Source organism: Alosa pseudoharengus, unplaced genomic scaffold, assembly GCF_046254945.1.
Source record: "Alosa pseudoharengus isolate Yale_2024_CS ecotype anadromous, Long Island Sound unplaced genomic scaffold, YU_APseudo_1.1 YU_APseudo_1.1_scf_16, whole genome shotgun sequence".
NCBI classification, from domain to species: Eukaryota; Metazoa; Chordata; class Actinopteri; order Clupeiformes; family Clupeidae; genus Alosa; species Alosa pseudoharengus.
This window is the reverse complement of record NW_027468630.1, coordinates 34,070,699-34,084,684: the sequence shown is the minus strand read 5'-3', so window position 1 is coordinate 34,084,684 and position 13,986 is coordinate 34,070,699. Positions and strand designations below refer to the sequence as shown.

General features: G+C 40.6%; 1 protein-coding gene across 1 annotated transcript; it reads left to right on the top strand.

The window, feature by feature from the left end:
- The first annotated feature begins 1,411 nt into the window (after nucleotides 1-1,411).
- On the top strand, nucleotides 1,412-13,664 carry LOC143126342 (beta,beta-carotene 15,15'-dioxygenase-like). The gene is made up of 11 exons (XM_076288235.1): nucleotides 1,412-1,475; nucleotides 1,802-1,930; nucleotides 2,022-2,151; nucleotides 2,279-2,426; nucleotides 2,681-2,828; nucleotides 3,272-3,492; nucleotides 3,575-3,841; nucleotides 12,682-12,787; nucleotides 12,892-12,986; nucleotides 13,175-13,286; nucleotides 13,504-13,664. Exons 1-11 carry the CDS (start codon nucleotides 1,412-1,414, stop codon nucleotides 13,662-13,664), a joined length of 1,581 nt encoding a protein of 526 aa, XP_076144350.1.
- Nucleotides 13,665-13,986: the final 322 nt, after the last annotated feature.

Genomic DNA, 13,986 nt, shown 5'->3' with positions numbered 1-13,986 from the left:
GGAAGTGTAGGATCATTATGACACCCTCTGAATGCACGCCAAGTTTCGTGGAATTCCGTTCATGGGGGGCCACACAATAAATTAATTTATGTTACTATACACCAACTGGCCTGTAGGTGGCCGGAGACAGTTTTCTGTGAATATCTCGAGAACCGTAGGGCCTAGGAGGTCCACCTTTTTTTTGTATGTTGATCTCAAGGAGCCATGTCAACCCATCCCATTACCACTTATTTCATGTATAGCGCCACCTAGTTAAAAATTAAAAAGCAAAAATTTAGGTGTTTTCATCACAATATCTCTGGCTGACATGATCAAAACTGCACGAAATTGAAAGTGTAGGATCATTATGACACCCTCCGAATGCATGCCAAGTTTTGTGTACTTTCGTTCATGGGGGGCCTTACAATAAAATAATTTATGTGTACATTTAGTGACGTACACCAACAAGGATTCCCGGGACACTGAAAGACCGGGGTACACAAAACTTGGTGGGCATGTACCCCCACATGGATAGCATGGAACCGTCATTTTTCGTTTTGATCTGTAGCCCCCCCCGCTGGACTGGACCCCCCGAAAGGAGGTTAGGCCAGACACAGTTCTCTGTGAATATCTTGAGAACTGTAGGGCCTAGGATGACCATTTTTTTTCCGTATATATTTGCCTCCAGGGGTCATGTTAACCCATTTCATGTGCACACATGTGCACAAACAGATACACACGCACACACACACACTCACAGTAATTATACGTATGACATATACTCACACAGCAGACATATGTACGCTTCCATGCACAGGCACATACGCAGGCACACACACAAGCACGCACACACACACACACTCACACACACACACACACATAACATAAACATATCACAAACAATCAAGAATTTCTCAGAATTATGAACAGGCAAGATGGAGGTGGGGTTGTATAAAATGAATTTTACATGTGAAATCTATGAACTAATCATGTTTTGGGACTTGTTGTCTAGCAGATACCAGTGAGAATTGAGTGTGCATAATGCAATTTAGTGAGACAGTTAGAATCATATAGGCCTTTCAGCGTGATTTCTTTTTGTGGAAAAAATGTGCTGGACTGGGCGGCGGTCATATTTTGTACCGCTCTGCGGTACATCTAGTTTAAGACAGTTCTGTAGGTTAACAGTCCTCCTCATGGTGAATAAACAGACACACCAGAGGAAAAAAAATTCTGAAGAGTGCACTATGTGTACAGTTTGAGTTTTCTGTGAAACTCGCCAATTCGCTGACAAATGTCCGTTACGTAAGACAAAAACATGTTGTTAGGCTGTAATATATAGTCGACGCATAAGTAGGTGAGCATAGTGACCTTTTGGACTGAGAGAGCAACCTCACTTACCACACGGAAAATAGTTTGCTGACAGCACGGAATCATGGACAAAGTATTTGCAAAAAATGGAACAGAGACCCCGGAGCCTGTAAAAGCGAAAGTATCAGGTATCAACTTCCACTGAAACTTACATAAAATATCTACAGTTTCAAAAAATACAGTGTCTCTGTATTACTCATCTAGTTACACTGATGACGGATGGTTATAGTTTATGTCCAAACCAATTGGGATAGCTTGATTTGCATAATTTTCTTGGCGTTGCATTTTTCATCTGCGCATGCTATTTCGATGAGAACGATATGGTGACGTTATGATGATTGATTATTACCAAAATGAAAGTATCACTATAAATATCATTAACTGTACCGTTGGTTTACCCTAGCTGATAACCGCAGGTTGTTATAATTTTCTTGTGTTTCTTGTGTGCGTTCAGGCACAGTTCCTGAATGGTTACAGGGAACCCTTGTGCGCAATGGACCTGGGATGTTCTCTGTTGGGGATACTGCATACAAACACTGGTTTGATGGCATGGCTCTCCTCCATAGCTTCACCTTTAAAGATGGTGAGAAGGAAGGGCAGAGCACACATCACTATTTGCACTGAGTTGCAATGCAATACAACAGCTACTGATAGTGAATGCTGTCACTTTCCAGGTGATGTCTACTACCGGAGTAAATTTCTCAAGAGTGATACTTTCAAAAAGAACACAGGTGCCAACAGGATTGTGGTGTCTGAATTTGGGACTATGGCCTATCCTGATCCCTGCAAAAGCATATTTTCAAAGTAATACCTGAATTTCAATGCAATACATTTTCATTGTTCAGTTGAAATTACAAAGGAACAGTTCTAAATTAATTTACATAAAGCAGGAGTAATCTCAAAACCCATGACACTTTTGGCCTCTCCAAAGGGCTTTCTCCTACTTCAGCAATGCCATCCCGGATTTCACGGACAACAACCTTGTGAATATTATACGATATGGTGAGGACTACTATGCTGCATCTGAAGTGAACTACATCAACCAGGTCGACCCACACACTCTGGAGACAGTTGGGAGAGTGAGTTCAAATATGAACACATTTGTATTTAATACAATTCAATAGAATAAAAAACATGATTTAAATGTTCATTTCTGAGTTTTCATATGGTTATGTTTTTTTGTCAGTGGTGTGCAAGACTGTTCCATAGTCTTTTTGCTTTGTTGTATGAGTTGTGTTTTATGAGTTGTGTGTGTCCACATTATCATTGAGCAAGGTGTGAGAGGCCTTTATAAAGTTATGAAACTGATGAACTGTGATAAACTTTGCTTCAGGTAAATTACAGGAACCATATTGCAGTGAACTTGGCTACTGCACACCCTCACTATGATGAAGAAGGAAACACCTACAACATGGGCACAGCGATTATGGGTTTTGGCCGACCCAAGTACATGATATTCAAAGTTCCAGCCAACGCATCAGGTATCAACAAGAAAAAAGTGTTATGGCCAGTCACAGCAACACATGGACAAGATAACATTAACATATTTTAAGTATAAGTAAATAAGTAAGTATATATAATCTTTTGATCCCATAAGGGAAATTTGGCATTTATCCCAATCCGTGAAATAGTGAAACACACTCAACACACAGTGAGGTGAAGCGCACACTAATACCCGGCGCAGTGAGCTGCCTGCAACAACAGCGGCACTCAGGGAGCTGTGAGGGGTTAGGTGCCTTGCTCAAGGGCACTTCAGCCGTGCCTACTGGTCGGGGTTCGAACCAGCAACCCTCCGGTTACAAGTCCGAAACGCTAACCAGTAGGCCACGGCTGCCCAACTATTATAGTTAATAGTTTCATTGTTTAAAAACCATTGACATAACAATAACTGTTGCATTACAGAAATACTGTTATCTGTCTGCAGATGAAGACAAGAAACAGCCATCCTTGAGTAAAGTGGAGCAGGTGTGCTCTATCCCCTTCAGATCAGCCCTCTACCCGAGTTACTTCCACAGCTTTGGCATGACTGAGAACTACATCGTCTTCGTGGAGCAAGCCTTTAAGCTTGACATCCTCAGGCTTGCAACGGCCTACTTCAGAGGGGTTAATTGGGGAGCCTGCCTCACATACGACAAAGATGATGTTGTAAGTGACAAATGTACTTTGAAGTACGCACGTTTTCACTTTACATTCCAGATATTACATGACTTGTATTGGTCTGTTGTAGACAATATTTCATCTGATCGACCGGCACACTGGGAAAGCCATTTCCAGAAAGTTCTATGGAGATCCCTTTGTGGTGTTCCACCACATAAATTCTTACGAGGAAAACGGCCATGTTGTGTTTGATCTGATTGCATACAAAGACAGCAACCTGTACGAAATGTTCTACATTGAAAACCTGAAACAGGACACAGACAAGTTCATCGAAAACAACAAGATCTTCTCACCACCAGTCTGTCAGAGATTCGTTTTGCCCATCACTGTTGACAAGGTACAAGGCAGTAAATATCTCTGCATGCAATTTTATTTTATAATTAATATATATATATATATATATATATATATATATATATATATATATATATATATAGGGCTGTATTTTGGGCCACCAGCGCATGGCGTAATACTAGTTATTCACCCGCGGAAAGTTGAATTCGTTATTTTGCACGTTTATTTTTTAAGCATTGCGCCCAGGGGTGTGGCAATTAACAACCTAGGGAGGGACCTGGCGCATTGTCTAAAAATCGCTATCATACACCACCTAAACCTGGTCAGAAGTCAATGGCGAGTTGTTCATATGCTATTTTAAGAGCGCATGTCAACAGTCATATTGGCAGGTGCACGCACCATCCTTCTATCATTCAAGAACGCACACCAGCGCACGTCCATGCAAAGCATTACAAATTGCACGATTACAATGGGAAACATAATTAGAATAAAGATATTACGAAATACTGTACATCTCATGATGAGTAGTTATTCACCATCATTTGCAAATTGGTAATGACGGTTAAAAGTGATTAGGGGAGAGGCGAGACACGTATGGAGCACAGCTGAAGACACTGTCACGAGATATAAGCAACTCCTCTGCAGGATAAATGTTGTTTTATTCAGTCATTTGAGCAACATTAGGGTAAGTGTTGCTTTTTCCAGCCTATGTTTTCGATGGTAACCCATTGTCAGTCAATAGTGAAAGTAACTGCATATAACTGTCTTGTCGTTGACTGACTCCTTGGTGAAGTTAGTTTCACTTTGTCAATGAGTTCAAATAATAGACGAGTGCAAATGCGTGAAGGATATGCTAGGTTTTAGTAAAGCATGGTTTAAGAATGACTATTCCATACGGTCTCGCAAGCAGCCTCCTTCAAATGCGCCTTTGAATGCCAAAATACCGATGCATTTATTTGACATATCGCGCGTTGCGCCGTTAAAGGGAATGACAGGTGTTATTCTCATTGGTTTAAAATGATGTTACGCCCCAAACACACCCATATGACTGATTAAAAGACCCAGGAACACCTTGTTACGCCATGCGCTCCACTTTTGAGAACGAAACCCCTCCCAATGTGAACTGGACATCCTACTAAATTTGAATAGACTTTTGACGAGTGACGATGCACTTTAGAATGTCATGATAGGGCCCATATATATATATATATATTATATATATGACCCCCAGGGGGTGCTCAAGCTCACAATTTGTATAGCTAAGCTAGGCCACCAAACAGAGCTCTCCCTCAAACTATCTAGGCAGGTTATGTCCAATGAAGGAAGAGGAATGGAACTGATGTAATCAAAAAATATACATTTATTAGACACTAGACAGACACCATAAATACACTGCTCGGCAATCAGGACAAGCAAATGTTCCACATAGGCAACAGTGGATGAAACTCTACAATAAATGAATAGGTCTTCCAGATGAGTTACAGTGTATAAAGTTGAATACATTAATAAATACTTTTCACATACACAATCTAAAACACTCCAATCTGCAAGAGGCACTTCACACCAAATGGGCCGTACACACAGACACGGCGTTTCACACTTCACACTAGTGAGCACTGCAAACGAAGCACTGTCCCCATAAGAAATATTGCACAATTCCCAGGCCGAATACGTATTACAATGACTGCCAGACAAACAGACAAAGAAACAAACAAAACATTTAAGCTAACAGGTTACCACCAGCAGGCTTCCCCCTAGGCCCACCTACGTTCCCAGTAAACATTCAACAGATGTGGTAGACTTCCGAGGCACAGACATACATGAATTGAAATAAAACGAAATAGTTAGATCCAGGAAAAACAGTGGCTTGTTGGACAGACGAAGGCAATCCTCGTTTTTAAGACCAGCCAAGATGAATTAGACGAACCAATGAACTTATACCAGTGTGGATGACTAGCTGTGCACACTCTCGCCAGCATCAGCGTTGCTTGTTGCTGCAAACCAGTGTGGATTCCCTACTCGCTATTATGCGAGCAAAGTAGAGTTGAAACTGCGTGTACCATTTACTGGTCACCATACGCACAGACACCAGGCCGAGGTTCTCCTGTTTGCACAGCTTATTCCACAAAGCTCACTCTTCAACGCACACCGCACTATTGTTCTCCTTTCCGCATCTCACTCCACATTTAAAAGGAAGCGCTACTTGTGCCACCTGATCCAAATAATCAGCGTCAGTGGGACGGCCTTCAAGCTGCGCTAATGGTGCATTCAGAGCACCTCGGAATGACAAGGACCGCCCCCATGGCTACTTTGTTTTTCCGACAGCAAGTGTTCAAGTGCTTTGCCATCGAATGTGTGACAAACACGGATGCCACAACAAAGGCTAAAACATACACTCACTAATCCTAAACAAACAACTGTATTTGCTTAAAATATAGTGTAAGATGCTCGTGAAAGAAAGATATGCAGCTTTTCAAGTGATAAAAAGGGCAAATTCCCAAGTTCACATTAAAACTGTTGGACATGAAAGGCCACATGGACTACAAACGAACTACAACGTGACGACAAAAGTGATGACGAGCCCCTAACTGGGCAACTCTGTTAGCAAAATCTAGCCCCAGTTTCCGACCTCTGACTCACACATTACATGACGTGAACAGTGTTGGTCAAGTTACTTGGAAAAAGTAATTAGTTACTGATTACTAGACTTGTAGTCAAGACCGCCTAAACCGAGACCAAGACACTACCAAGACCAGAGGGTATCAAGACCGAGACCAAGACCAGACCAAGGCCAAGACAGACTGAGTCAAGACCAAGACAAAGTCGAGACGAGACCGAGACCAAGACCGAGACCAAAAAAAAAAAAAAAACAGCTAGCGAGCTAGTGTTACCAAAGTCCTTTTAGGCATGTCCCTCCACTCGGCGGCCATATTGCAACGCTTTTTGGGTACTCATCGGGCATCCTAATCAGCAGAAATGCGCGTGCGCAAGGCTTCACCACACCAACCGTGCTCCAGTGTCGACATGATTGGCACAATGTATGCACAACACAGCACATAATTGGCTCAAAGTAGTCAACTCACACCACATGATTCGCTCAATGTATACACATGTCGACATTTTGGCGAGGAAGGGGTGGGATATGTGTGGACAACGGCGTTGCAAACTAGCCCCATGCATTTCTATGGAGGATTTTTTGAGTGCTGTGTCTCCACATTAGAAAGTCTCTGGTGTTACACCATAACTTGCATCAATTGAATAAGAGCAGCATACTGGGGCAGGGTTCTCAAGTTTTGAGCTCAGCTTGGAGTGAGATTGGGGGGGGGGGGGGGGGTGCACTCACTCACTAATTATAAAAAAAAAAATTGGAAAGAAGCATTAACCCTTTGAGACCTTGAATTTGTCATTGTAATCTATACATCCTATATCTTGTTTTTGTCTGGGAAAGTATAATGCATAGCCTATGTCTCTTATGTCAGCCTTATCAAGGGAAACCATTTGTTTTTTTATGTCACCAGGAAGCATGTCAGTAGAAATAACTTTTCATATTTAGGTGGGATAGATTGGAATCTTGAAATATAATAATCGTGACGCTGGGATATTCTATGGCTCACCAATTTACGAGATGTAGGCCTATATGTAGTGAGTGAGACAAATATTTTATTTATTAGGCTAATTGCTTTATTCACTTGAGTAGCCTATATTGTCACTGAATCATTAGACTAAGCATGTGCATGCCGAAACCGAGGACAGCAAGTTCATTATACATTATGGTGGTTGGCAGGTCATTGTCTGCAGCAGTCCTGTATGTTTAGAAAAAAATGTATGTGTAGCATACTCGCTCAAATTGATAACACTCGTTAATAATAAGCTAATTTTTATTCATTGTTGACATGGTCCATGGAGGCTCAGATGGGTAAAAAGCACAAACGAGTGCGAAAGTTGCAGTCGTGACAACAGGGAAAGTGCAGGCAGCCACGAGAGTGATTGGTCGTGTAAAATGAACGTTGCTGATGTCTGGCTTACACAAAGCTATAACGACACAATCATTAGGTTTTCTTAATGACTGACAGTTTAGTTTAGTTTATAGATAAGAAATAATTTTGCCATAGGCTAGGCCAAATGTCCGTGAAAAGGCTTGATTTACACACCCTGTAAAGTACCATAGGCTGGTTTACCAAATAACAGACAGTTGAATTTCTGAAAAAAAGGATGTTGGTGTAGTTTTGAAATCTTAAACGTGTAACCCCACACAAGCAAAACGTGGTTGTAGGGAGGGGATGTGCTATTTTGAATTTTTACCCGGATACAACGAATAGCCTACTATTTTTTGATTGGATGTCGGTGGCTATTTTTTTTTTTTTTTTTTGCTGGTGATCGGTGCGCTAGTTCTGAACCCTGCGAGAAATCCTCTCGTATCCCTGCGCCTCCTCTAATAATTATGCAGATACCTTGACATCCCTAGTAATATTTCTGCGTGAGAAATGCAAGGTGTGGCGTGTGAACTTGTTGAATTGTGTGTGTCTCACGCCCATTGCGTGAGACTTGAGAACCCTGCTGGGGTAAGAGGTTCAGTCCCAGTTTAAATTAAATTTAAGAAGGTATTATTCAACTACAGACAGAACAATGCAGAGACAGAGCATGTCATGAATGTGTGTGACTGTGAGCTCACTCACTGTAAATGTTTTCGTAGACTGGGTGAGATAAACTATGTAGGCTATAGCAATTGCATGACAATGAGAGAGACTTTGCAAAACTTGCATTTTGCAGAATGCTTCTTTCTTGCCCCTGGACTGCAAATTTCTTTATGTTCCGTGAATGCAAATTTAATGATGGCGGAATTCGCTGACATTATTATTACTAGGTCTGACTGAGACTGACAGCTACGACGTAAACCTAACGTTTTGCGCTGGCTACACTTGCGTCTTTTGATTGGATGAGCGCCAGTTTCTTAATCACAACAAAATACATGTATGTCATTGATTGGTTGCATTTGAAAGGTTGCATTTGAAGGGCGTGAAAGGCGAAATAATTTAATGTTGCATTATCGAATGTTATGTTTTGTATCATGGACATATTTGTTGCAAATCTCCCGACCAACTATGTCGACCCGAGACCGCAAGACCAAGACAATGAGACCAAGACAAGACCAAGGGATCCGAGACCAAGACAAGACCAAGACCAAAGACGGTCGAGACTGTGACAAGACCGAGACCACGTAAAAGTGGTCTCGAGACCGGTCTCGAGACCAAGACCGGTCTCGAGACATCCAACTCTACTGATTACTTATCCAAGAAAGTAATCTAGTTACTTTACTGATTACTTATTTTCAAAAGTAATTAGTTACTTTACTATTTACTTTACTTAGTTACTTTACAAAAACACACTAGCTATACACAACCTGAATACGCTTTTTTAAAACTTGGTTTTATTAGTTTCAATCTTAACTTTTTGGTGTGTATACTCCTTCATTCGAATAGATGTAAATAAATGGTAATGGTGCCCAAAGCAGAACTGTTAGTTTAAAATATTTCTTAAGAAATACTACTAATTTGATGCAGTTTAACTCATTTATAAATGGTGCGCTGTCACTTTAAGAGCATACAACTCTCATAATGATCAGCTCCATTCAAATATAAGCCTATGGCTAGTCCACAAACTCCACATTTGGCACTATATTAGCAATAGTCCTGATATTAAGTTGGTATAAACAGCTAGCTAGACATTTTCTGTTTGCAATTAAAAGTGATAGCCTATATGAGCCTGGTAGCACCTATCTGAGTGGAATGTGTTTCAATCGGCATAGGCTACTGTGCTTCATGTAAATGCTTAGTTTAGGGCAGTGGTTCTCAAACTTTTTCTTTCATTCCCTACTTTGATCAGGGGGGCCTTTTCGAGCCCCACCTGTCCTTCATTGCTCTAAGAAAGTGGTAGGTCAAGCTTAAAATTGTCAAATGTATTGAAATAATGACAAGTTCTAAATGTATCCTCTTCAGCAGAGTTAAAATCAGCTGGTGCTGCAGATATAATAATACATAAATACATAATGTGCCATTGTAAATTAAACACACATATTTCTGTTTTCCAACATATTAGGAAGCATAAGCCAATATTTTACAGCATTGTACAATATATTCAATGAAATACCAACATGCTGCATTAAATGGATCCATAATCCAGTCATACTGAGCACTGCTGGTTGGGAAATATTTTTGAAATAAACTTTGCAGGGATGTGATGTAGGCCTACTGTTTAATACATGGGATCACAAGAGTGGCTCCCGAAGCAGACGTTTCAGCGATTTCACTCAGATTCTCAAAGGCATAGGCTACTGTTGCGATCGAGGCGCCTGTCCCATACCTCAAGTTTTTTGGTGAATGCAGTAATCTTATCTGCTAGGTGAGGTAGGTGCTTGTCTTTGCCTTGTAACTGGATATTTAACTCATTGAGCTTTCCAAATATATCGCAAAGATAGGCCAGCTTTAAGAAATGTTCATTAGTGAACGTGCTTGCAGATTCAAACATGCGCTCACGCTGCCTTGACACGAGCGCTTCCCTATGAATAACACAGTGCGTCCATTGCGCATCGGGTGCTACCTGGGCCTAGGCTACAGATAAAAAAAATAATAAAAAAAAACTCCTGTTTTTCGCGCCCCACCTGGCATGTCTCCGCGAACCAGTAGAGAAACGCTGGTTTAAGGGAAACGAATTATTGAAGACTTCAACACTCACCAGCCCCATTAAGGCAAAGACCACATTATATTTTTGCCCATTTTCCAAATCACAGTGAATGCAGCCAGAATATTATAATGCCCTGGCTTCTGTTATAACGGGCCAGTAGGCTATCACACAGCTATAGCCTACATCATTGTCACGAGTTAGTCTCACAAAATCCATATGGCAAAATCCCAAATTCTTTTACTGCCTATGACAAAATCACGGTTTAGTAACGCAGTAACGCAGGCTGCTTGCAGGAAAGTAAAGTAATCTAATTACTATTTTTGCAATTGTAATCCCTTACTTTACTCGTTACTTGAAAAAAGTAATTGGATTACAGTAACGCATTACTTCTAAAGCGTTACTGCCCATCACTGGACGTGAATGACGCGGAATGATGATGTTTTCAAGTCAAGTCAAGTCAAGTCAAGTCAGATTTATTTATAAAGCGCATTTAACATGCACATAGTGCAATCCAAAGCGCTCCACAAACAAGACACATAACAACAAGACAAAAGATGCCGGATGGAGCTGCGTAGTTGCCAGCGTACCCATGACATCAAGACAAGACAAATACATTTAAAAAATAACAAATACAAAAAATGCCGGACGGAGCTTTTCACTCTGAGAAAGGTTTTTAGGAAGCCCATGAACGCTAGGTTACTGTCTCAACCACCCTACGCTACATATATTTAAGCAATATAGCACGAGTGAGAGTGGGGTTGGTCATGGATATTCCCACGGGTGTTGTTCGGCCGGCAGGCCGTGGGAATATCCATGACCAACCCCACGATCACGAGTGCTATATTGCTTTTATACAACAATTCTACCACAAACTAAATAATCTGAAAACATCCCATTATTGTTTAAAAATGTTTAATTTCGACATCGTTCTTACGCATCAAAAAATAGTTCCCTTTTCAATAGACAGCATCAAGGGTTGCTTGGTAACCAACCAACATTCCAGATCCCTGTTATTTGTGCTTGTAGATAAATTGGCGAAAACAATGGGGTGTAAGGCCATATTGGAATTGGAGGATTAAGGGGTCCAGATGCACCGGGTCATAAATATTAACATTCCAATGTATTCACCATGATCAATTAAGCTGAAAAAGATATCAAGTTTGTATTTGTAACTCATGTAGTTCAAAAGTTATAGCCGGAACCCTTTTCGCGCAGCGGCCATATTGGATTTGGCCACCATCTTGGCCCCAAGGGTCGCTGTCTCCGGCGCCCTAGCTAAATCATTTCAGTATGACCTAAGCTACATCTGTGCAAAATTTGGCGCTTTTAGATGAATTTGCGCGAAAATGTGCTTAAGGCCCCCCACTATTAAGGGTCTTTGTGGTTTAGCAGCTAGCTACGTGTCTTCTTGAAAGAAATGTTGAAAGTCGGGCTGAAATCACATTCATATCTAGGTTTGCTGCATGCATGTTAAAAGGACACTGGGCCATGTCATGTAAGGGACATGGTACTGCAAAAAAACGGAAACATAGCCTACATTGCATAACCACTCAACTTTATTAATTTATGGTGAATAAATGTTACACTAGCCTACTGTGCACAGCCTGACGTGACGATGCTAGCACGTTAGCAGCGGTTAGCTAACTATGCTAACGTTAGTTATCTACAAGTCTCCTCCAAGTGATAATCATATTATACACAATGCTGGCAATGCTGAGAACAATTAGCATCCTCGTTTATCTTACTTACATTGAGTTGACTGTGTGGCTTAATCCACAGATGTGGTGAAGCAGTCTTTCGTTACGGTTTGCTAAGGAGTAACCCATTGCTTAAAATAGTGGAGAGCTGGGATGAGAACATTGTGTCAAATCTTCGCATTGTATCGCGGAGTGATTTATTATTAGCTGTGCAAAGTCTGAGTTGAAATGTCCAGGGATATTCCAACTCATGGAACGTCTCTCGGCCAATCAGAAACAAATAAATATTTCCATAGAACCCAATTGTTGTATATATATATATATATATATATATATATATAATACATACATACAATATATATATATATACAAGCACGGCATACAAGCACGATTTATTTTTGTGGAGAGAATGTGCAGGACTGAGCAGTGGTCATATTTTGTACCGCTTTGCAGTACATGTAGTTTATATTGTGTTTATTGGTCACACCCTCTCCTTCAGAATCAGAACACTCCAGTGGGCACAAACCTTGTAACACTAGAGGACACATCAGCCAAAGCAGTGACCCAAAATGATGGCTCAGTCTTCTGTTCACCTGATACACTGTTTGTGGGTAGGTTTCCTTCTTTCATTGGCTATTAGCTTGCTGCATTTGATCAAATAAGCTGTTGATCAAAACGTTTTCCTGGAATCTTATTATATTATGTTTTTTCTCAGGTTTAGAATTGCCACAGATTAATTATAAATTCAATACCAAAAAGTACAGATATTTCTACGGCTCAAGAGTGGAGTGGTCTCCACATCCAAATAAGGTAAAATGCTTTTTCAGCACCCGATAAGAACCCCACCCGGCCTCGAACCTGGGTTTCTGAGCTACTAAACCAACCAGGCCCTCTTAGTCAGAGCGCATACTCAACTGTAGTGACGGCACTCCGTCATAAAGTAACACCAAAAACTAATTTGCTCATAAGGGTTACACTATCTGTCATCTTTCCTGCAGATTGCCAAAGTGGACATTGTCACCAGAACTCATAAAATCTGGACTAATGACGAGTGCTACATCTCTGAGCCGGTTTTTGTGGCCTCACCTGATGCTGTTGAGGAGGATGATGGTTAGTTGCATGCACAGAAAGCAAAACAGGAACATTATATAATACAATATATAATCTATAATAATCTATAATACAGAACAATATGATGTTATTTCTGAGAATTATTACAGAACACAGCATGTGCTGTAATGTAAAGTGAATACCACCCACAACGATTCATAATGCGCCATTAGTCTTCCAAAAATTATGACCTTATTTTCCTTTGACTTCATTTCAGGAGTCCTTCTGTCCTCGATCGTGTCTCTTAATCCTGCAAAACCCAACTTCATGCTCATCTTGAATGCCAAGACATTGGAGGAGATTGCCCGTGCAGAGGTGGATGTGTCTGTTCACATGGATCTGCACGGCTATTTTATTCCTCAGAAGGACAGCAACTGAGCAGGTTTTGGTCTTTGGGTTTAACCGTTTTTTTCAGCCCTTAAAATAGTTATTGAAAACCCTATGTGCTCTGTGATTATTATTAACATTATCTATCAAATCTTAATGAGACAAATTGTAACACATTATCTGTCAAATGTATTATTTACATATGATGCTGACTATTTATTAACATATAACAAGCCCATAATATAATTTAGTATTTCATTTGTTTTTAAACTTCACTGTCTTCACTAGCTGGGTTTCTATCCAACTTTTTGATGCAAATTTTCATCATTTGAATAGGGACTCCTGAAAAAAGGAATAATCTGGAGTAAAACCA